Here is a 22,694-nt window from a genome sequence, read left to right as displayed (position 1 = left end):
CCAATTGATGGTGTCTCTTGGAGGCTGTTGGCTCAGTCGAGTCTAGTTCCTGCGGTCTCTAAATAGGCCATCTGCGGGTCAGTGTCCTTGGGCCTTTTTCAATGTTTTTTTTTTCTTGGCTTCGGACGAAGCTGGAGTAGGGGTTTCAGTCCTGGTGCCCTCCGAATGGGCCGCCTTTTAGCATTCAGTGTCCTCTATAGCTTGGGTATTGTTTTCCCAAAAGTAATGAATGAAGCTGTGGACTCTTTCCGTTTTATGAAGAAAAATATAAATTATGCTAACCTGATAAAAAAATTTCAGACGGAAAGAGTCCACATCTCCCTGCCTGTAATTTTTCTGGGGGGCGTCGGTTATTTTTGTTCTTCTGGCACCTTTTCACCCTATGCTTCTTCTACTGTTCCTTGTTCCTCGACAGAATGACTGGGGGAAGTGGGAGGGGGTATTTAAGCCTTTGGCTGGGGTGTCTTTGCCTCCTGGTAGCCAGGTTCTGAATTCCCAAAAATAATGAATGCAGCTGTGGACCCTTTCCGTCTGAAGAAAAGGAAATGATGAGGTAAGCATAATTTATGTTTTTATTTTTTGAGATGTGTAAAAAAATTATGTACATCTTATGTACAAGTGCTTTTATTCGTATTATATTTTCTGTTTCATTGGTAAACTGTCTATTTTGATTTTTTTCAACTTGTGTAATAATTTTAAGATTTTTTTTAGCTAATGTCACAGGTTAAAAATCCTGAAAAGTTTTTAAATTGTCTGCAAAATTAGTGCTTACCAATAAAGCAAAATTGTAATTGTCAGAAAACAAATAGATGTCACAAAATTGACAACTGCTAGTTATCATCTTGCCAGTTCTAGAGGCTCTGTGCATTCCCAAACCACCAAATCACATGCCCATTTTCACCATTGTCATGTATAATCATTCTCTTTCTACAGCTCTTGTTTCAACGGAGGTACATGTGTGGATGGAGTCAATACATACACTTGTCTTTGTCGTTCTGGCTTCACGGGCTCCCACTGCCAGCATGAGGTAGACGAGTGTGCATCCCGGCCATGCCAGAATGGAGCGGTGTGTGTTGATGGCATAGAATCTTACCGATGTGTTTGTCCTTATGGGTATTCTGGGGCCCAATGCCAGGTAATGGTCACTATAGCAACTTATGCTTTGTTCATAGTTTAAGGGTGCATGTGGAAAAGCACAGATTAAAACACATTTGTTTTGCATGACAATAAAGCTATTTAAATTGATATTGAAACTAACAGGGAATGTTGTATACCTAGCGGCTCATTGCTCGTAGCTCTGCAACCATAAATACACAGCAGTGTTCTCCACTGAAAATGTTGCCATCCGGGTAGAATTTTGAAGTAGCCACCTGGGAGCAGTGTAATATTTTCTAATATAACATTTTCTGCTATCCAGAGCACAAATTAATTGCATGACATAAATGTATTTAATGATAATTTGTGCAATAATAAAAATAATTGAAAATTGTTAATATTAGCTTATTTTAGCTTAAAGGGATATGAAACCCAATTTTTTTCTCTCATGATTCAGATAGAGCATGCACTTTTAAGCAACTTTCTAATTTACTCCTATTATCTTTTTCTTTTTTGTTCTCTTGGTATCTTTATTTGAAAAGCAGGAATGTAAGCTTAGAAGCCGGACCATTTTTGGTTCAGCACCTGGGTAGAGCTTGCTGATTGGTGGCTACATTTTCACACTCCCTTTTTCAAACCCCGCCTCCTTCTCTGTATATACATTTTATGTTAATACACAACAATATCCATTTTGTTTGAGTACATTATACTTAATCTAACCATCTTTCAACCTCTAACCATTTTTGGAAGAAGAACTTGTTCTATTTGTAACTTTATTTTCAAATTATTAATGAAATATTGGTTGGCGTAATATTTATATTGAAGAGCGCCAACTATAAGGCAAAGGAAAAATCTAACAAATACATCAGTGATTATAAAACATTATCAAACATTTAATTCAAAAACATATAGTTAAAAACATGGATCCATGTAACAGAATATACTTGAAAAATGGAATTTCACAGTCCTAGCAGATAAATACTAAAAACACAATGGTAGCTAAAAACAATAAAGGGTATAAGGGTATGTCACCAATTACGGGGATATACAAAATTATAGAAAAGTCCAGATATGTCAATAGAAGTCTATAGAAAGTCCAGTGAGTAAATCCAGGTGAAATGACCAGTGAAAAAATCAGTGAAAAAATCAAATGTTAAAAATAAAATGTTAAAAATAAACTGATGATAAAAAGATCCCTTGGAGGGAGGTTGTGAAAAAAGTGTGAAAAAAGTGATGTAAAAATTGTAAAAAATTGTATAAAAATATGTAAACAAATGTGTATTAAAATTAAAAGTGGGGGACCCCCTAAAAATAGGTGTCAAAAATATGTGTCAAAAATATGTGTCAAAAATAGTGAAAAATATAAAATCCGGTTAAACAAAAATTAAAAATTATTAAAAATATAAGAGAAATAATAAATAGTGTGTATATAGTATAATCCAAGTGAAAGTCTTAATAATTAGGTATTAGTGAATGATCCTCCTTGTGGCTAACTCCGTATGAATGATGGCGATGAACTCTTTGAGATAGATGGTTTTACCTTCCTGTTCAATATAAACTCTTGCAATCCCTGTAAATCAAAAGAATAACATAGTGCAATAAAATTTCAAAAAGCAGGAAATAAAGAAATAATGCTCACCAAAAATGTCAACGCGTTTTGGCCTCTTAACAGGCCTTTTTCAAGACTATCTAGGGGTGAGTGCTGGTGGCTATATTTATATGTATCACAAACCTATGAATTAGCATAGTTTTGGCGGCAAAAGAGGGGAATTTGGCGCCAAAAAATGACCCGACCCGGAAGTGCTTTTATTATTGTGTATCCGTTTTTTGCTTATTTGCCCCTTTTACTCAGATAATTACGGCTCTGTATTGGTCCTATAATTTGGAGCGAATAAGGGGTTCTGTCAGCATTAGTTTCTCATACATTATCATGTACGTTGCCGATCGCTCTGTTTCTACATACATCAGCGTCGGGCCGGAAGTGACATAGTGTTTGTTTACTTCCGGTTTTCTCATACTTCCGGTTGCGGTAATCACAAAGCGGTTTTTCGCATATGGCGATAACTAAAGAAGGGGTATTGAAAAATTTTTTCCTATACATGATATATTGTAAAATTTACACTTCATAAGACTTGATTGTACCAATTTATGTTAGTGGTATAGCGAGCAATAAAAACGAGCAATATTATTACGATTGGAAATGAGAGTAAAAATATATATGTTGGATAAATATCAATTTGTGCATTAGTACATTTAAACATTGTACATTATACATTAAAAAACACCAATGAAAAAACTTAAAATACAATTAGAATCGACAATAAAATAACTTGCTAATAAAATTCTTATTAAAATTGGAATCAAATTTTAATTTTGATTTTAACAGAAGGGTTTATTAAAACTAGTAAAATGCAGATAAAATGCGGCAATAAGCCCGAACATGGGGAATGGAAATAAATATATATATATACACCCTGTGCATATTGAAATATAAGGCAGAGATATGGTAGCTACACAGAGCTACACGAAAGACTACATCAAAGGCACAAAAGGATCACGGTATTCCTGAATAAGAGCATATCTGAAAATAATTAGAAATGGGACTTGGAATAGGACTAATAATAGGACTTCAAAATAGGGTATGTATACTATGCTCGAGAGGCTGAGTAACTCCAATTCAAAAGAAGGGACCTCAGTAAGACAAATGTATGATGATTGTAGTGACGCTTAGCTATAAGAAGCTAGTATGAAAATACATGCAAACTGGCCATGTGTCACCTATTGTCTAAGATCAGTGATTATTTGTACTTACTAAGTGTGAGAGGTCCTCCCTATTATTCAGACCCCTAGGGTAAAGACAATCTATATTAAAAATCCACTTGGATTCTACCGTCAGTAAGCGCCTTTCATAGTCACCTCCCCTCCAGTTTGGTGTCGCTAATTGTATACCTATATAATTAAAATCTTTGAGACTAGCTCGGTGATGGTTAGTGAAGTGTTTGTAGAGGGCTGTTTCGGTGCTTTCATGTTCAATCTTCAACATGTTCAACATTTGTTTACATATTTTTATACAATTTTTTACAATTTTTACATCACTTTTTTCACACTTTTTTCACAACCTCCCTCCAAGGGATCTTTTTATCATCTGTTTATTTTTAACATTTGATTTTTAACATTTGATTTTTTCACTGATTTTTTCACTGGTCATTTCACCTGGATTTACTCACTGGACTTTCTATAGACTTCTATTGACATATCTGGACTTTTCTATAATTTTGTATATCCCCGTAATTGGTGACATACCCTTATACCCTTTATTGTTTTTAGCTACCATTGTGTTTTTAGTATTTATCTGCTAGGACTGTGAAATTCCATTTTTCAAGTATATTCTGTTACATGGATCCATGTTTTTAACTATATGTTTTTGAATTAAATGTTTGATAATGTTTTATAATCACTGATGTATTTGTTAGATTTTTCCTTTGCCTTATAGTTGGCGCTCTTGGATTATTTGTGTTTTTTCTGATGTTCTTACTAGGGTAAGCTACATACCCTCTATCCAGGAGCTATAAGGAACCAGGCTGAGCGCTGTTAGATATCTTGTAATATTTATATTGAAAATAATTTAAATTGTATATCAGCGTTAAAGAATTTTGCGGTGCTATACAAATAAATTATGATAATTTTAAGTACTTTGATAAATATACAGGTAGCCCTCAGTTTACGCTGGGGTTAGGTTCCAGAAGGAATGGTTGTAAATCGAAACCTTTGTAAATTGAAACCCAGTTTATAATGTAAGTCAATGGGAAGTGAGGGAGTTGGGTTCCAGGCCCCTCTCAAAATTGTCATAAGTAACATCTAATACATTATTTTTAAAGCTTTGAAATGAAGACTTTAAATGCTAAACAGCATTATAAACCTAATAAAATAATCACACAACACAGAATATATAATTAAACTAAGTTAAATGAACAAAAACATTTTTAAACATCATTATAAACCTAATAAAATAATCACACAACACAGACTTTACTTGCATTTTTCTGCAAACAGTTCTTTCTATGCATTCCAATATGGACTGATTTATAGACGGAAAGATCTTGTTCCTTTGAAATCTGCTCGATAGCTCAGGTCTGGTTAAACTGAATAATTTCAGCTTCCTTGACTTGCATAGGTTTGCTGCAACACAAGCGGACAGCTCCACCTACTGGCTTTTTTAATCAATGCACTGCTTCTCAATGTTTTTCAATAGCAGTCACATGACTGAAAAAAAAGGTTGTTATTCTGAAACGGTGCAAATTGAACCGTTGTAAACCGAGGGCCATCTGTATATAAATTTATATCACTACCATTTAGTAACATAAGTGCTGTATAAATTGTTAAACTTTTATTTTTTAAATTAAAAAATATTTATTTGTATTGTGCTTAGGGTATGTTCAGAATATAGCAGTGTGCAATATGAAACCCGTCAGACCTATCTCCTTGCAAAGTTCTTTGGCTCCTATTCCTTCCTGTGGTTCATGATTTTGTTTTTGATCCATTCTTTCTTCTCTAATTTAGAATTTGATAGACCTTTGTCGACGTTCTCCCTGTCAAAATGGAGGTCGCTGTACTCAAACAGGTTCATCTTTTCGATGCGACTGCCCGTCAGGTTGGACGGGTACTTACTGTGATGTGCCACGTGTTTCCTGTGAGGTGGCTGCTACAAGGAGAGGTATGCAGTAGCCAGCTACATATAATCAATAGTTAAATGACAGTACTTTAAAGGGACACTGAACCCAAATTTTTTCTTTAATGATTCAGATAGAGCATACCATTTTAAGCAACTTTCTAATTTACTCCTATTATCAAATTTTCTTTATTCTCTTGGTATCTTTATTTGAAATGCAAGAATGTAAGTTTAGATGCCAGCCCATTTTTGGTGAGCAACCTGGGTTGTTCTTGCTGATTGGTGGATAAATTCATCCACCAATAAAAATGTTCTGTCCAGGGTTCTGAACCAAAAAAGGTTTAGATGCATTCTTTTTCAAATAAAGATAGCAAGAGAACAAAGAAAATTTGATAATAGGAGTAAATGTGAAAGTTGCTTAATGTTGCATGCTCTACCTGAATCACGAAAGAAAAAAATTGGGTTCAGTGTCCCTTTAAGGCACAGCTGTTTTCCACTGAGTCTGCAATAAACTTCTTACTCTTCTCTGTGTTTCTCAGGTGTACGTGTAGAACAACTATGCCTTTCAGGGGGCATCTGTAGGGATGTTGGAAGTTCCCACCATTGCACCTGTCGAGGGGGTTACACAGGCAGCTACTGTGAGACTCCCATCAATCAGTGCGATCCAGACCCCTGTCGCAATGGAGGTTCTTGTCATAGTTTCTTGGGTGGATATGTGTGTGAGGTAAGGGAATGCTTCATACTTTTTTGGGGGAGCTAATCAAAATTCTTTTGGGGAAAAAACATGTTGTTTATACTCTGTAGGAAAGGATTTAAAGGGACAGTATACACCAATTTTCATTTAACTGCATGTAATAGACACTATAATAAAGAAGAATATGCACAGGTACTGATCTAAAAACACAGTATAAAACCTTTTAAAAACTTAATTAGAAGCTCCCAGTTTAGCACTGTTGATGAGGTAGTTAGGGTCCAGGGAAACCCACTGAAACGGGCTGGGTAAACAAAAAGAGCAGACACTCCCCAACACCCCCCTTCCCTGCATATGAAAAGACAGATAACATAAAGAGGAGTCTGTTAACACGTTTATATATCTGGCACTGTGGGGCTTGGTATGGTTAGGAGTCTGAAAATCAATACAATGTTCTTAAAGTGAATGTAAATTTTGATGTTAAAGTGCCCGTTTTTTAAAAATTCGATTAAAAACAGGGGCACTTTAATTCATCAAAATTAACATTTCACTCCTGTTGTGAAAAAAAACTTACCTTTTATTCTTCACAGCAGCTCCAGCTTCCCCTAGTCATCGCACGCCTCTTCCTACGTCAGAAATGACGGATCGGTCATCCTCCAATCACGGCTTCTCCCCCCTAGGGAATCAGTGTCTGATTCAACGCCGTGATTGGAGGAATCTGATTCCTCATTTTAGACCCAGGAAGAGGCTTTGCGACGGGCGGAGGAAGCGATGCAGCGGCTGTCAAGATTAAAAGGTAAGTATTTTCACAACACGAGTGAAATGTAAATTTTGATGAATTAAAGTGCCCCTGTTTTTAATCAAATTTTTAAAAAACGGGCACTTTAACATCAAAATTTACATTCACTTTAACAAAAATAAGCAAAAGTATATATATTTTTTATAAAAACACTACCAGATGGGCTATATAAATGGATCATCTACAAATTATTTATGTAGAGAAAAATTTAGTGTACAATGTCCCTTTAACTCTCCTCACTTTTCTCTTCATTCTTTTATTACTCTATTTAGTGCCCAGTGGGATATGAAGGAAAGAATTGTGAATATGATATAGATGAATGTCAGTCTCACCCATGTCAGAATGGAGGCTCTTGCATTGATTTGATTGGGCGCTATATCTGTTCCTGCCCTCCCGGAACCCTGGGTAAAAAAACAACCTCTAGGTTTTTTGTTTGTTTGTTTTTTTATAATAATCCCACGTATTATTTATTTCTTAAGAATTTTCCCCCCTTCTTTTCTAGGAGTACTCTGTGAAATAAATGAGGATGATTGCTCTCCGCTTTCAAGCTCTGGACCTCCTAAATGCTTAAATAATGGCACCTGTGTAGACAGGGTAGGGGGATATCGCTGTAACTGTCCTCCTGGGTACACAGGCGAGCGATGCGAAGGAGACATCAATGAGTGTTTGTCTGGCCCGTGCCACCCACACAACACTCGCGACTGCATCCAGCTCGCCAACGACTATCAATGTGTATGCAAGAATGGATACACTGGTAAGGAAAGAGTACATTTGGGATAAATTTGACATTACTCTGAGGGATGACTTGAAGAACAGGATTCTTAAAGTGAAAGTCAATCCTAGCATTGTACAAACGCTAGGATTGACTATTGAAACAAATAAAGGGGACTTTCATTCATGACGTATAAGATACTTCATGTACAAAACTCCTTTATTTGTTTCAATTGATCGCCGTTCTAAGCTGCTTCTGCAGCCTATGGCTTAAATTTTTTTTGCTAAGAGGTGACGTTTTCACCTCTTAGCCAATAGCCGTGCGGTAAATCCAGGTTGGCGCCCATGGGAGCCAGATTTACCGCACGGCTATTGGTTAAGAGGTGAAAACGTCACCTCTTAGCAAACATATTTTTTAGCCGTGGGCTGCGGAAGCAGCTAAGAACGGCGATCGATTGAAACAAATAAAGGAGCTTTCTACATGAAGTATCTTATACGTCATGAATGAAAGTCCCCTTTATTTGTTTCCAATAGTAAATCCTAGCGTTTGTACAACGCTAGGATTGACTTTCACTTTAAAGGAACACAAAACCCAGGGTTTTTTTCTTTAATATTTTAGATAGAGCATGCAATTTTAAACAACTTTCCAATTTACTTCTATTATCTAATTTGCTTCATTCTCTTGGTATCGTTTATTGAAAAGCATACCTAGATAGACTCAAGAGCAGCAGTCCACTACTAAGAGCTACATGCTGATTGGTGGCTGTACAATTATGCCTTTTTGTCATTGGATCACCCCATGCGCTCAGCTACCTCCCAGTATTAGTGCATTGCTGCTCCTGCAACAAAGGTTACCAAGAGAATAAAGCAAATTTAATAATAAAAGTACAATGGAAAATTGTTAAAATGTTATGCTCTATCTGAATCATGAAATAAAAAAAAAAAAGGGGGGGGTTTTATGTTCCTTTTAAACAGAAAATTTATTGAATGTATTTTAGTTTTGTGCTAACAAAAATGCTTCAAATAATAGTTATGACTATTTGAGTGATAGCTGTGGGTGGAGCATATGTACATATGCCCTGTGCTCCTACATTCCAACACCCAGCTTGCCAACAGAGTATATATTGTGTCTGCAGTTATTTAGTATGCATTATGGTTGACAAATATATGCCACAATCAGCTCTCTGAACAGGTTCAGTATTTGAATGAGGTTGCAAGAGGCATGTGTACATATGAATCTTGTTCACAATAAAATCTAAACTACTTAAACGTAATAATTTTGCCAGAGACTTTTTTTTATGAAAGTAAAAAGATGGTGCAGGAATTTCTTTCATGTAATTAACAAGAGTCCATGAGCTAGTGACGTATGGGATATACATTCCTACCAGGAGGGGCAAAGTTTCCCAAACCTTAAAATGCCTATAAATACACCCCTCACCACACCCACAAATCAGTTTTACAAACTTTGCCTCCAAGGGAGGTGGTGAAGTAAGTTTGTGCTAGATTCTACGTTGATATGCGCTCCGCAGCAAGTTGGAGCCCGGTTTTCCTCTCAGCGTGCAGTGAATGTCAGAGGGATGTGAAGAGAGTATTGCCTATTGAATGCAGTGATCTCCTTCTACGGGGTCTATTTCATAAGGTTCTCTGTTATCGGTCGTAGAGATTCATCTCTTACCTCCCTTTTCAGATCGACGATATACTCTTATATTTACCATTACCTCTACTGATTCTCGTTTCAGTACTGGTTTGGCTTTCTACAAACATGTAGATGAGTGTCCTGGGGTAAGTAAGTCTTATTTCTTCTGTTATGTGTGATCAGTCCACGGGTCATCATTACTTCTGGGATATAACTCCTCCCCAACAGGAAATGCAAGAGGATTCACCCAGCAGAGCTGCATATAGCTCCTCCCCTCTACGTCAGTCCCAGTCATTCTCTTGCACCCAACGACTAGATAGGATGTGTGAGAGGACTATGGTGATTATACTTAGTTTTTATGACTTCAATCGGGGGTTCATCAGGTTTCAGTCGGACAACATCACGACTGTAGCTTACATCAACCATCAGGGAGGGACAAGAAGCTCCCTAGCAATGGTGGAAGTATCAAAGATAATTCGCTGGGCAGAGTCTCACTCTTGCCACCTGTCAGCAATCCACATCCCGGGAGTGGAGAACTGGGAGGCGGATTTCTTGAGTCGCCAGACTTTTCATCCGGGGGAGTGGGAACTTCATCCGGAGGTCTTTGCCCAAATACTTCGACGTTGGGGCAAACCAGAGATAGATCTCATGGCGTCTCGCCAGAACGCCAAACTTCCTCGCTACGGGTCCAGATCCAGGGATCCGGGAGCGGTTCTGATAGATGCTTTGACAGCACCTTGGAACTTCGGGATGGCTTATGTGTTTCCACCCTTTCCGCTGCTTCCTCGATTGATTGCCAAAATCAAGCAGGAGAGAGCATCAGTGATTCTAATAGCGCCTGCATGGCCACGCAGGACTTGGTATGCAGATCTAGTGGACATGTCATCCTGTCCGCCTTGGTCTCTACCTCTAAGACAGGACCTTCTGATACAGGGTCCATTCAAACATCAAAATCTAACTTCTCTGAAGCTGACTGCTTGGAAATTGAACGTTTGATTTTATCAAAACGTGGTTTTTCTGAGTCGGTTATTGATACCCTGATACAGGCTAGGAAGCCTGTTACCAGAATGATTTACCATAAAATATGGCGTAAATACCTATACTGGTGCGAATCCAAACATTACTCATGGAGTAAGGTTAGGATCTCTAGGATATTGTCCTTTCTACAAGAAGGGTTAGAAAAGGGTTTATCAGCTAGTTCATTAAAGGGACAGATTTCAGCTCTGTCCATCTTGTTACACAGGCGTCTGTCAGAAAATCCAGACGTCCAGGCTTTTTGTCAGGCTTTAGCTAGGATCAAGCCTGTGTTTAAAGCTGTTGCTCCGCCATGGAGTTTAAACTTAGTTCTTAACGTTTTACAGGGTGTTCCATTTGAACCCCTTCATTCCATTGATATAAAATTGTTATCTTGGAAAGTTCTGTTTTTAATGGCTATTTCCTCGGCTCGAAGAGTCTCTGAGTTATCAGCCTTACATTGTGATTCTCCTTATCTGATTTTTCACTCAGACAAGGTAGTTCTGCGTACTAAACCTGGGTTCTTACCTAAGGTGGTCACTAACAGGAATATCAATCAAGAGATTGTTGTTCCATCCTTGTGTCCAAATCCTTCTTCAAAGAAGGAACGTCTTCTACACAATCTGGATGTAGTTCGTGCCCTCAAGTTCTACTTGCAGGCAACTAAAGATTTTCGCCAAACTTCTCCCTGTTTGTCGTTTATTCTGGACAGAGGAGAGGTCAAAAAGCTTCTGCTACCTCTCTCTCTTTTTGGCTTCGTAGCATAATACGTTTAGCCTATGAGACTGCTGGTCAGCAGCCTCCTGAAAGAATTACAGCTCACTCCACTAGAGCTGTGGCTTCCACTTGGGCCTTTAAGAATGAGGCCTCTGTTGAACAGATTTGCAAGGCTGCAACTTGGTCTTCGCTTCATACTTTTTCCAAATTTTACAAATTTGACACTTTTGCTTCTTCGGAGGCTATTTTTGGGAGAAAGGTTCTTCAGGCAGTGGTTCCTTCTATATAATGAGCCTGCCTATCCCTCCCGTCATCCGTGTACTTTTGCTTTGGTATTGGTATCCCAGAAGTAATGATGACCCGTGGACTGATCACACATAACAGAAGAAAACATAATTTATGCTTACCTGATAAATTCCTTTCTTCTGTTGTGTGATCAGTCCACGGCCCCGCCCTGTTTTAAGGCAGGTAAATATCTTTTAAATTATACTCCAGTCACCACTTCACCCTTGGTTACTCCTTTCTCGTTGATTCTTGGTCGAATGACTGGGACTGACGTAGAGGGGAGGAGCTATATGCAGCTCTGCTGGGTGAATCCTCTTGCATTTCCTGTTGGGGAGGAGTTATATCCCAGAAGTAATGATGACCCGTGGACTGATCACACAACAGAAGAAAGGAATTTATCAGGTAAGCATAAATTATGTTTTTCTGTGACACTCTAAGCTATGGTTGGGCACTTTATTTATAAAGTTCTAAATATATGTATTCAAACATTTATTTGCCTTGACTCAGAATGTTCAACTTTCCTTATTTTCAGACAGTCAGTTTCATATTTGGGATTATGCATTGAATTATCATATTTTTCTTACCTCAAAAATTTGACTTTTTTCCCTGTGGGCTGTTAGGCTCGCGGGGGCTGAAAATGCTTCATTTTATTGCGTCATTCTTGGCGCGGACTTTTTTGGCGCAAAAATTCTTTTCCGTTTCCGGCGTCATACGTGTCGCCGGAAGTTGCGTCATTTTTTGACGTTATTTTGCGCCAAAAATGTCGGCGTTCCGGATGTGGCGTCATTTTTGGCGCCAAAAGCATTTAGGCGCCAAATAATGTGGGCGTCTTATTTGGCGCTAAAAAATATGGGCGTCGCTTTTGTCTCCACATTATTTCAGTCTCATTTTTCATTTGCTTCTGGTTGCTAGAAGCTTGATATTTGGCATTTTTTCCCATTCCTGAAACTGTCTTATAAGGAATTTGATCTATTTTGCTTTATATGTTGTTTTTTCTCTTACATATTGCAAGATGTCTCACGTTGCATCTGAGCCAGAAGATACTACAGGAAAACCACTGCCTGCTGGATCTACCAAAGCTAAGTGTATCTGCTGTAAACTTTTGGTAGCTATTCCTCCAGCTGTTGTTTGTAATAATTGTCATGACAAACTTGTTAAAGCAGATAATATTTCCTTTAGTGATGTACCATTGCCTGTTGCAGTTCCCTCAACATCTAAGGTGCAGAATGTTCCTGATAACATAAGAGATTTTGTTTCTGAATCCATAAAGAAGGCTTTGTCTGTTATTTCTCCTTCTAGTAAACGTAAAAAGTCTTTTAAATCTTCTCTCTCTACAGATGAATTTTTAAATGAACACCATCATTCTGATTCTTTGGACTCTTCTGGTTCAGAGGATTCTATCTCAGAGATTGATGCTGATAAATCTTCATATTTATTTAAGATGGAATTTATTCGCTCTTTACTTAAAGAAGTACTAATTGCTTTAGAAATAGAGGATTCTAGTCCTCTTGATACTAATACTATACGTTTGGATAAGGTTTTTAAAGCTCCTGCGGTTATTCCAGAAGTCTTTCCTGTTCCTAATGCTATTTCTGCAGTAATTTCCAAGGAATGGGATAAATTGGGTAATTCATTTACTCCTTCTAAACGTTTTAAGCAATTATATCCTGTTCCGCCTGACAGGTTAGAATTTTGGGACAAAATCCCTAAAGTTGATGGGGCTATTTCTACCCTTGCTAAACGTACTACCATTCCTACGTCAGATGGTACCTCGTTTAAGGATCCTTTAGATAGAAAAATTGAATCTTTTCTAAGAAAAGCTTATCTATGTTCAGGTAATCTTCTTAGACCTGCTATATCATTGGCTGATGTTGCTGCAGCTTCAACTTTTTGGTTGGAAACTCTAGCGCAACAAGTATCAAATCGTGATTCTCATGATATTATTATTCTTCTCCAGCATGCTAATAATTTTATCTGTGATGCCATTTTTGATATTATTAGAGTTGATGTTAGGTTTATGTCTCTGGCTATCTTAGCCAGAAGAGCTTTATGGCTTAAGACCTGGAATGCTGATATGGCTTCTAAATCAACTCTACTTTCCATTTCTTTCCAGGGAAACAAATTATTTGGTTCTCAGTTGGATTCTATTATTTCAACTGTTACTGGTGGGAAAGGAACTTTTTTACCACAGGATAAAAAATCTAAAGGTAAAAACAGGGCTAACAATCGTTTTCGTTCCTTTCGTTTCAACAAAGAACAAAAGCCTGATCCTTCGTCCTCAGGAGCAGTTTCAGTTTGGAAACCATCTCCAGTCTGGAATAAATCCAAGCCTGCTAGAAAGGCAAAGCCTGCTTCTAAGTTCACATGAAGGTACGGCCCTCATTCCAGTTCAGCTGGTAGGGGGCAGGTTACGTTTTTTCAAAGAAATTTGGATCAATTCTGTTCACAATCTTTGGATTCAGAACATTGTTTCAGAAGGGTACAGAATTGGTTTCAAGATGAGACCTCCTACAAAGAGATTTTTTCTTTCCCGTGTCCCAGTAAATCCAGTGAAAGCTCAAGCATTTCTGAATTGTGTTTCAGATCTAGAGTTGGCTGGAGTAATTATGCCAGTTCCAGTTCCGGAACAGGGGATGGGGTTTTATTCAAATCTCTTCATTGTACCAAAGAAGGAGAATTCCTTCAGACCAGTTCTGGATCTAAAATTATTGAATCGTTATGTAAGGATACCAACGTTCAAGATGGTAACTGTAAGGACTATAGTGCCTTTTGTTCAGCAAGGGAATTATATGTCCACAATAGATTTACAGGATGCATATCTGCATATTCCGATTCATCCAGATCATTATCAGTTCCTGAGATTCTCTTTTCTAGACAAGCATTACCAATTTGTGGCTCTACCGTTTGGCCTTGCTACAGCTCCAAGAATTTTCACAAAGATTCTCGGTGCCCTTCTGTCTGTAATCAGAGAACAGGGTATTGTGGTATTTCCTTATTTGGACGATATCTTGGTACTTGCTCAGTCTTTACATTTAGCAGAGTCTCATACGAATCGACTTGTGTTGTTTCTTCAAGATCATGGTTGGAGGATCAATTTACCAAAAAGTTCTTTGATTCCTCAAACAAGGGTAACCTTTCTGGGTTTCCAGATAGATTCAGTGTCCATGACTCTGTCTTTAACAGACAAGAGACGTCTAAAATTGATTACAGCTTGTCGAAACCTTCAGTCTCAATCATTCCCTTCGGTAGCCTTATGCATGGAAATTCTAGGTCTTATGACTGCTGCATCGGACGCGATCCCCTTTGCTCGTTTTCACATGCGACCTCTTCAGCTCTGTATGCTGAACCAATGGTGCAGGGATTACACGAAGATATATCAGTTAATATCTTTAAAACCGATTGTTCGACACTCTCTAACGTGGTGGACAGATCACCTTCGTTTAATTCAGGGGGCTTCTTTTGTTCTTCCGACCTGGACTGTAATTTCAACAGATGCAAGTCTCACAGGTTGGGGAGCTGTGTGGGGATCTCTGACAGCACAAGGAGTTTGGGAATCTCAGGAGGTGAGATTACCGATCAATATCTTGGAACTCCGTGCAATTTTCAGAGCTCTTCAGTTTTGGCCTCTTCTGAAGAGAGAATCGTTCATTTGTTTTCAGACAGACAATGTCACAACTGTGGCATACATCAGTCATCAAGGAGGGACTCACAGTCCTCTGGCTATGAAAGAAGTATCTCGAATTTTGGTTTGGGCGGAATCCAGCTCCTGTCTAATCTCTGCGGTTCATATCCCAGGTGTAGACAATTGGGAAGCGGATTATCTCAGTCGCCAAACGTTGCATCCGGGCGAATGGTCTCTTCACCCAGAGGTATTTCTTCAGATTGTTCAAATGTGGGGGCTCCCAGAGATAGATCTGATGGCCTCTCAGCTAAACAAGAAACTTCCCAGGTATCTGTCCAGATCCCGGGATCCTCAGGCGGAGGCAGGGGATGCATTATCACTTCCTTGGAAGTATCATCCTGCCTATATCTTTCCGCCTCTAGTTCTTCTTCCAAGAGTAATCTCCAAGATTCTGAAGGAATGCTCGTTTGTCCTGCTAATAGCTCCGGCATGGCCTCACAGGTTTTGGTATGCGGATCTTGTCCGGATGGCATCTTGCCAACCATGGACTCTTCCGTTAAGACCAGACCTTCTGTCGCAAGGTCCTTTTTTCCATCAGGATCTGAAATCCTTAAATTTAAAGGTATGGAGATTGAACGCTTGATTCTTGGTCAAAGAGGTTTCTCTGACTCCGTGATTAATACTATGTTACAGGCTCGTAAATCTGTATCTCGAGAGATATATTATAGAGTCTGGAAGACTTATATTTCTTGGTGTCTTTCTCATCATTTTTCTTGGCATTCTTTTAGAATACCGAGAATTTTACAGTTTCTTCAGGATGGTTTAGATAAGGGTTTGTCCGCAAGTTCTTTGAAAGGACAAATCTCCGCTCTTTCTGTTCTTTTTCACAGAAAGATTGCTATTCTTCCTGATATTCATTGTTTTGTACAAGCTTTGGTTCGTATAAAACCTGTCATTAAGTCAATTTCTCCTCCTTGGAGTTTGAATTTGGTTCTGGGAGCTCTTCAAGCTCCTCCGTTTGAACCTATGCATTCATTGGACATTAAATTACTTTCTTGGAAAGTTTTGTTCCTTTTGGCCATCTCTTCTGCTAGAAGAGTTTCTGAATTATCTGCTGTTTCTTGTGAGTCTCCTTTTCTGATTTTTCATCAGGATAAGGCGGTGTTGCAAACTTCTTTTGAATTTTTACCTAAAGTTGTGAATTCCAACAACATTAGTAGAGAAATTGTGGTTCCTTCATTATGTCCTAATCCTAAGAATTCTAAGGAGAAATCGTTGCATTCTTTGGATGTTGTTAGAGCTTTGAAATATTATGTTGAAGCTACGAAATCTTTCCGTAAGACTTCTAGTCTATTTGTTATCTTTTCCGGTTCTAGGAAAGGCCAGAAAGCTTCTGCCATTTCTTTGGCATCTTGGTTGAAATCTTTAATTCATCTTGCCTATGTTGAGTCGGGTAAAATTCCGCCTCAGAGAATTACAGCTCATTCTACTAGGTCAGTATCTACTTCCTGGGCGTTTAGGAATGAAGCTTCAGTTGACCAGATCTGCAAAGCAGCAACTTGGTCCTCTTTGCATACTTTTACTAAATTCTACCATTTTGATGTATTTTCTTCTTCTGAAGCAGTTTTTGGTAGAAAAGTTCTTCAGGCAGCGGTTTCAGTTTGAATCTTCTGCTTATGTTTTTTGTTAAACTTTATTTTGGGTGTGGATTATTTTCAGCAGGAATTGGCTGTCTTTATTTTATCCCTCCCTCTCTAGTGACTCTTGTGTGGAAAGATCCACATCTTGGGTAGTCATTATCCCATACGTCACTAGCTCATGGACTCTTGTTAATTACATGAAAGAAAACATAATTTATGTAAGAACTTACCTGATAAATTCATTTCTTTCATATTAACAAGAGTCCATGAGGCCCACCCTTTTTTGTGGTGGTTATGATTTTTTTGTATAAAGCACAATTATTCCAATTCCTTATTTTATATGCTTCGCACTTTTTTTCTTATCACCCCACTTCTTGGCTATTCGTTAAACTGATTTGTGGGTGTGGTGAGGGGTGTATTTATAGGCATTTTAAGGTTTGGGAAACTTTGCCCCTCCTGGTAGGAATGTATATCCCATACGTCACTAGCTCATGGACTCTTGTTAATATGAAAGAAATGAATTTATCAGGTAAGTTCTTACATAAATTATGTTTTTTTTTTTTAAAAAGTAGATCATATGGTTTTGTATGATTGCTATGTAGGGTTCTAAATAGGGGTAATCTGAAAATAAAAGCTAAAGAAGGCATTCTAAGGGTATTGCATTGATTGTGGAAGTTATTTGAAATAAGGCATATTTTTTATTTATTTTTATCAGTTTATCAGCACTTATGAATAAGAGTTTTGTTTTATATGTTTAGCAATTTATTTACTCATTTCCTTGTATTAAAACTTGATTGCCTGCCAATTTATAGTTTATCTGATTACTTTTTTTTTTAACATTTTTGAATTTTTAGTGTTTTGTGTAAAGGATAACCCTCTCGGTGAAATAACTTTGAACTCATTTTTTAAAATGTGTCTAGCTGGAGTTTAGAAGTTTTTAGGGTTAGGCAGCATTCTTATGTCAAAAGATGAAATGTTTTACAGTGGAATGCCAAAAAGATGAACTCGAGCAATTATAAGCAACTAGTTTTGTCTGATCGGTGAGGCCATGAAATCTCACAAGGGGATAAAATTTAATTTTTAGTCATTTTGTTGATTTTTAGTGAAAATGTTTAGAGAGGGATGACAGTCAAAAAAAAATAAATTAAAGGGATATTAAACTGCAGAGTATAACTATAGTAGCATGGTTAGTACACACTAAGCTATTGTTTTTCATACAGGTGGTTAGAGTCCAATGTCCATTACTCCTGGGAATTACTCTTCCTTACCACTAGGAGGCGACGAAGATTCCCAAGCCCCTTCTACCTCACATTGTATTGTTTTTCCTAATGTGACTGCTGCTCTATTCAAAGTTGTTGTCTTATTTTAACCCCTTACAATTATTAGTTAGTTAAAGGACCAGTCAACACAGTAGATTTGCATAATCAACAAATGCAAGATAACAAGACAATGCAAAAGCACTTAATCTGAACTTCAAATGAGTAGTAGATTTTTTTTCTGACAATTTTAAGTTGTCTTTTTTCCGCTCCCCCTGTACCATGTGACAGGCATCAGCCATTCACAAATGCATACACACTTATTCTTGCACATGCTCAGTAGGAGCTGGTGACTGAAAACGTTTAAATATAAAAAGATTGTGCACATTTAGTTAATGGAAGTAAATGGTTTAAAATGGCATGCTCTATCTGAATAATGAAAGTTTAATTTTGATTGAGTGTCCCTTGAAGCTCTGCATCTTCACAATGGGTGCTGCCATCGTGGAGCTTATATTCGTCATGCAACTTTTAAGCTGCAAAAATGTAACACCTCTGCTCTCTATTATGTGAGCTAAACTGAAGTGAAAGGTACAGATGTCAAAAAGTCAGATCTGGGAAAGTGCCCTGCTTCTGTCACATGATGTAACAATACGCAAGCTACAAGCTGGCGAGTAGTAACCATGATATTCTAGTTGTACTCAGCAGTTTGATGTCCCTTTAAATTCCATGCTCAGAAAACATCCAGGAGGGTTACTACTTCTAGACGATACTAGACAGACAATAAACGCCACTCACTAGTACCTGAATACTATGTAGGATATGCTTCGATAAATGATGGGAGGGTTTTTAACTTTTTCAAGAAAATACAAGACAATACACACACTATTTATTATTAGTCTTTATTTATAAAGCGCCAACAGATTCCGAAGCGCTGCCCATGGGTACAAGGATAAAAGTACAATGCAATAAGAGACAAAATTTTGTAGACAAATACAGGGGGAATTGAGGGCCCTATTCCTGTGGGAACTTGCAATCTAGATGGGTAGGAGGATGGGAAACAGGAGGTGGGGACTGCAAAGGTGAGAAGGATATTAGTGAGGAGATAGATGAAGGCAACTGTTAGGTAAGTGAAGTTAATTTGTTAATAAGTCGGGTGATAAGCCTCCCTGAACAAAAAGGTCTTTAGGGAACGTTTAAAGGATGAGAGGTTAGGGGAAAGTCTGACAGCTCGAGGAAGTGTGTTCCAGAGGGTTGGTGCCGCACGAGAGAAGTCCTGTAGTCTAGCATGAGAGGAGGTGATGGTAGAGGACGCAAGGAGCAGGTCATTGTTGGATCTTAGGGAGCGGGCTGGAGTATATTTGTTGATGAGTGAGGACAGGTAGGGTGGGCCAGCATTGGTGAGGGCTTTGTAGGTCAGGGTGAGAATTTTGAATTTAATTCTGCTGTGAATGGGGAGTCAGTGAAGGGATTCACAGAGAGGTGCAGCAGAAACAGAGCGTTTAGGATGGATTGAAGGGGAGAGATGCGGGAAAGATGGAGGCCAGATAGTAAGTTATTACAGTAGTCAAGTCGGGAAATTACCAGGGAGTGGATTAGCCGTTTAGTAGTTTCAGCACTCAGAAACGGACGAATTTGGAGATATTCCGTAGGTGGTTGCGGCAGGATCAAGAGAGCAATTGGATGTGGGGAATGAAGGACAGATTTGAGTCAAGTGTGACTCTGAGGCAGCGGACTTGGGGTGATGGGGAGATAGTGGTGCCGCCAACAGTGATAGAAAAAGAAACTGGAGTAGGGTTAGAGGGGGTATTAGCAGTAGTTTGGTCTTGGACATGTTTACTTTTAGGTGGTAAGAGGCCATCCAGGAGGAAATGCCAGATAAGCAGTCGCTGATGTGAGAATTGACAGAAGGAGAGAGTGCAGGGGTGGAAAGGTAGATCTGGGTATCATCAGCATAGAGGTCATAGTTGAAGCCGTAGCTGATAAGTTTACCCAGTGAAGAAGTGTAAATAGAGAAGAGCAGAGGACCCAGGACAGAGACTTGAGGTACTCCAACAGACAGAGGCAATGGAGAGGAGGAGTCACCAGCAAAAGAGACGGAGAAGGATCTGTTAGAGAGATAAGAGTGAATCCAGGAGAGGGCAGTGTCACAGAGCCCAAGAGAGCTGAGAATCCGTAGGAGAAGGGGATAGTCAACAGTGTCAAAGGCAGCAGAGAGGTCAAGTAATATGAGTATAGAGTAGTAGCCTTTGTTTTTAGCAGAAAGGAGATCGTTAGTAACCATGGCGAGGGCAGTCTCAGTTCAGTGTTGGGGATGGAAGCCAGATTGCAGGGGGTTGAGCAATGAGTTGGAGGACAGGAATTGGATTATTATTTATAATATTACCTGAATACTAAGTCAACACTGTTATGTAAATACATTGATTTTTCGGGAAGTATAAATATTGTCGTATTCATTTTTAGGCCGGCGTTGCCAGATTGTGGTTAACACCTGTGAGTCTCGTCCCTGTCAGAATGGAGGTGTTTGCCGTGTGACTGTAAATACACCTTTGGGTTACACATGCCGGTGTCCCACGGTAAATAACTTACTTGTTCTTAATGATTTTGAGTTTTTTTCCACCTCAAAAAAAAAAAAATTCCACTTATATATTTGCAAATTTTTTTGTCACAGGGTTACACAGGCACTTCTTGCGAGCGATCCCTCCTCTCATGCCGAGACCTTGCATGTCCCTCTGGCTCAACTTGCCTTCCTCCACCACTTGGCCCTCGTTGTGTCTGTCCCCCTGGTATTGTCTGTCGCTCTTTTCCCAATAGCACATCCCCTCCATTATTTCCACCTTCACCACCACCACCTGCATCATCCCCTTGTTCTATGTCCCCTTGCCGCAATGGAGCACCCTGCATCCCAATTTCCCGGTACCCTTACTATCACTGTCAGTGCCCCCCCGACATGGCTGGACAGAGATGTGACCTGCGTCGTGCTCCAACACCGCCGCCAGTATGTGCTTTAACAGAGTGCCTAGGCATGGCAGGAGATGGTCAGTGTGATAGGGAATGCAATGTGGCATCATGTCGATGGGATGGTGGCGACTGTTCCCTTAGTGTTGAAGATCCATGGAAACGCTGTCCATTGCAGGAGTGCCGCAACCTGTTCAACAATTCACGTTGTGACCAAGAGTGTGCTTCTGCAGAGTGTCTATATGACAACTTCGACTGTTTAGAGAAGGAAGTGCCAAAATGCAAGTAAGTGAGCTAATAAGATGTCTAGAGCAGAGGTAGCAATAAGGTTCAGGAAATTTGCAAGGAATACAGAAGATGTAGCATTGATGAGATGGAGTTAAATTGCTGTGAAGTTTATCAGTGCAAATCATTTACGAGTGAAGATGCAAGTAAAGGAGGAGATACTAGTCATAGGGAGATGCTGACAATTGTGGTTATTCAAGCTGTAAACCGACTGTGGAAGGACTGCAGTGGAGAAATCAAAAACATAGCTTCATAGATGGAACTAGAGGGTAGCTGCAAATGAGTCTGAGTGTAGGAAGCTATCGGAGATTGAGCCTACAAGCGACAAGATGTTATCAGTTTTTGAAACCCTGAGATAGGAAGGAACCCAGACAGGTTAAGAGAGTGAGAGTTTGATGTTTCTAGGGTATAAGACACAAGATAAGACTGTCCTAACAAGTAGGATTTGGTTTGGTTACCTACAAGGTAGAGACTGTGATTGTGCAGCTATAGAGAGAGACAGGGAAGCTGTAAGAGAGGTTAGTTCAAAATCACGTTGGACTGTTGCAATAAACAACTGGCAGAGCATTTGTTGGGGGTATTTTTTTGTCTCTTTTTAAATAAAGTCAACTATTTCCTTCTTACATTTTTTTTTATCTTTTCCTTGTCCACTCTGTTTAGCCCGGTGTATGAGCAGTATTGTATGGATCATTACGGAGATGGTCGCTGTGACCAGGGTTGTAATTCAGAAGAGTGCGGCTGGGATGGCTTGGACTGCGTAGGTGGAGGGGAACAGCTCGCTGATGGAGTATTAGTTTTGGTTGTGCTACTTCCTCCTGAGGAACTACTGAAACAAAGTGCAGCATTCTTGCAGCGACTTAGTATAATTTTGCACAGCACTCTACGCTTCCGTACTGACGAGAAGGGGAACTACATGATCTATCCCTACCTGAGGAGGGAGGCAGCAGGGAGGAGAGAAAAGAGGGAACTGGACTCTGACGTAATAGGGTGAGATACATGTATTGCAGTAATCTAGAGATTAAAGGCTAGAATTTGGTCTATGTTGTGTGTATGATTACAAGTGTGAGTAATACATTATATCAAAGAAGAAGCAGAATAATGAGTAAGGCTCTTGGAATCATTTGGATGCCCATAGACCGTAAACATACCAACTGAGAACTTTCCCTCCACCAAATTGACTGATCACTTAACTTCTTTTAATAGGGCCCCAATTCAGAAATCCACTGGGGTTTTTTATATAAAAAAACATCTGTAGAGAAAATGAAGATTTCAGGTATAGGCAAACCATCCATTTGCCTCTGGGGGTTTTTCTCTATCAG

General features: G+C 39.0%; 1 protein-coding gene across 1 annotated transcript in view; it reads left to right on the top strand.

Moving 5' to 3' along the window:
• The window catches only part of LOC128663658 (neurogenic locus notch homolog protein 2), a 123,389-nt gene that overhangs the window by 79,947 nt on the left and 20,748 nt on the right, over positions 1–22,694 (top strand). The window contains exons 19-26 of the mRNA XM_053718093.1: positions 934–1,135; positions 5,656–5,809; positions 6,304–6,488; positions 7,527–7,659; positions 7,757–8,008; positions 20,596–20,708; positions 20,804–21,375; positions 22,036–22,362. Of these exons, the coding sequence (XP_053574068.1) occupies positions 934–1,135; positions 5,656–5,809; positions 6,304–6,488; positions 7,527–7,659; positions 7,757–8,008; positions 20,596–20,708; positions 20,804–21,375; positions 22,036–22,362 (1,938 nt within the window). The remainder of the gene's footprint in view (positions 1–933; positions 1,136–5,655; positions 5,810–6,303; positions 6,489–7,526; positions 7,660–7,756; positions 8,009–20,595; positions 20,709–20,803; positions 21,376–22,035; positions 22,363–22,694) is intronic.

The sequence above is a fragment of the Bombina bombina genome, chromosome 6, assembly GCF_027579735.1.
Source record: "Bombina bombina isolate aBomBom1 chromosome 6, aBomBom1.pri, whole genome shotgun sequence".
NCBI lineage: Eukaryota > Metazoa > Chordata > Amphibia > Anura > Bombinatoridae > Bombina > Bombina bombina.
This window is presented reverse-complemented; position numbering and strand designations above follow the sequence as displayed.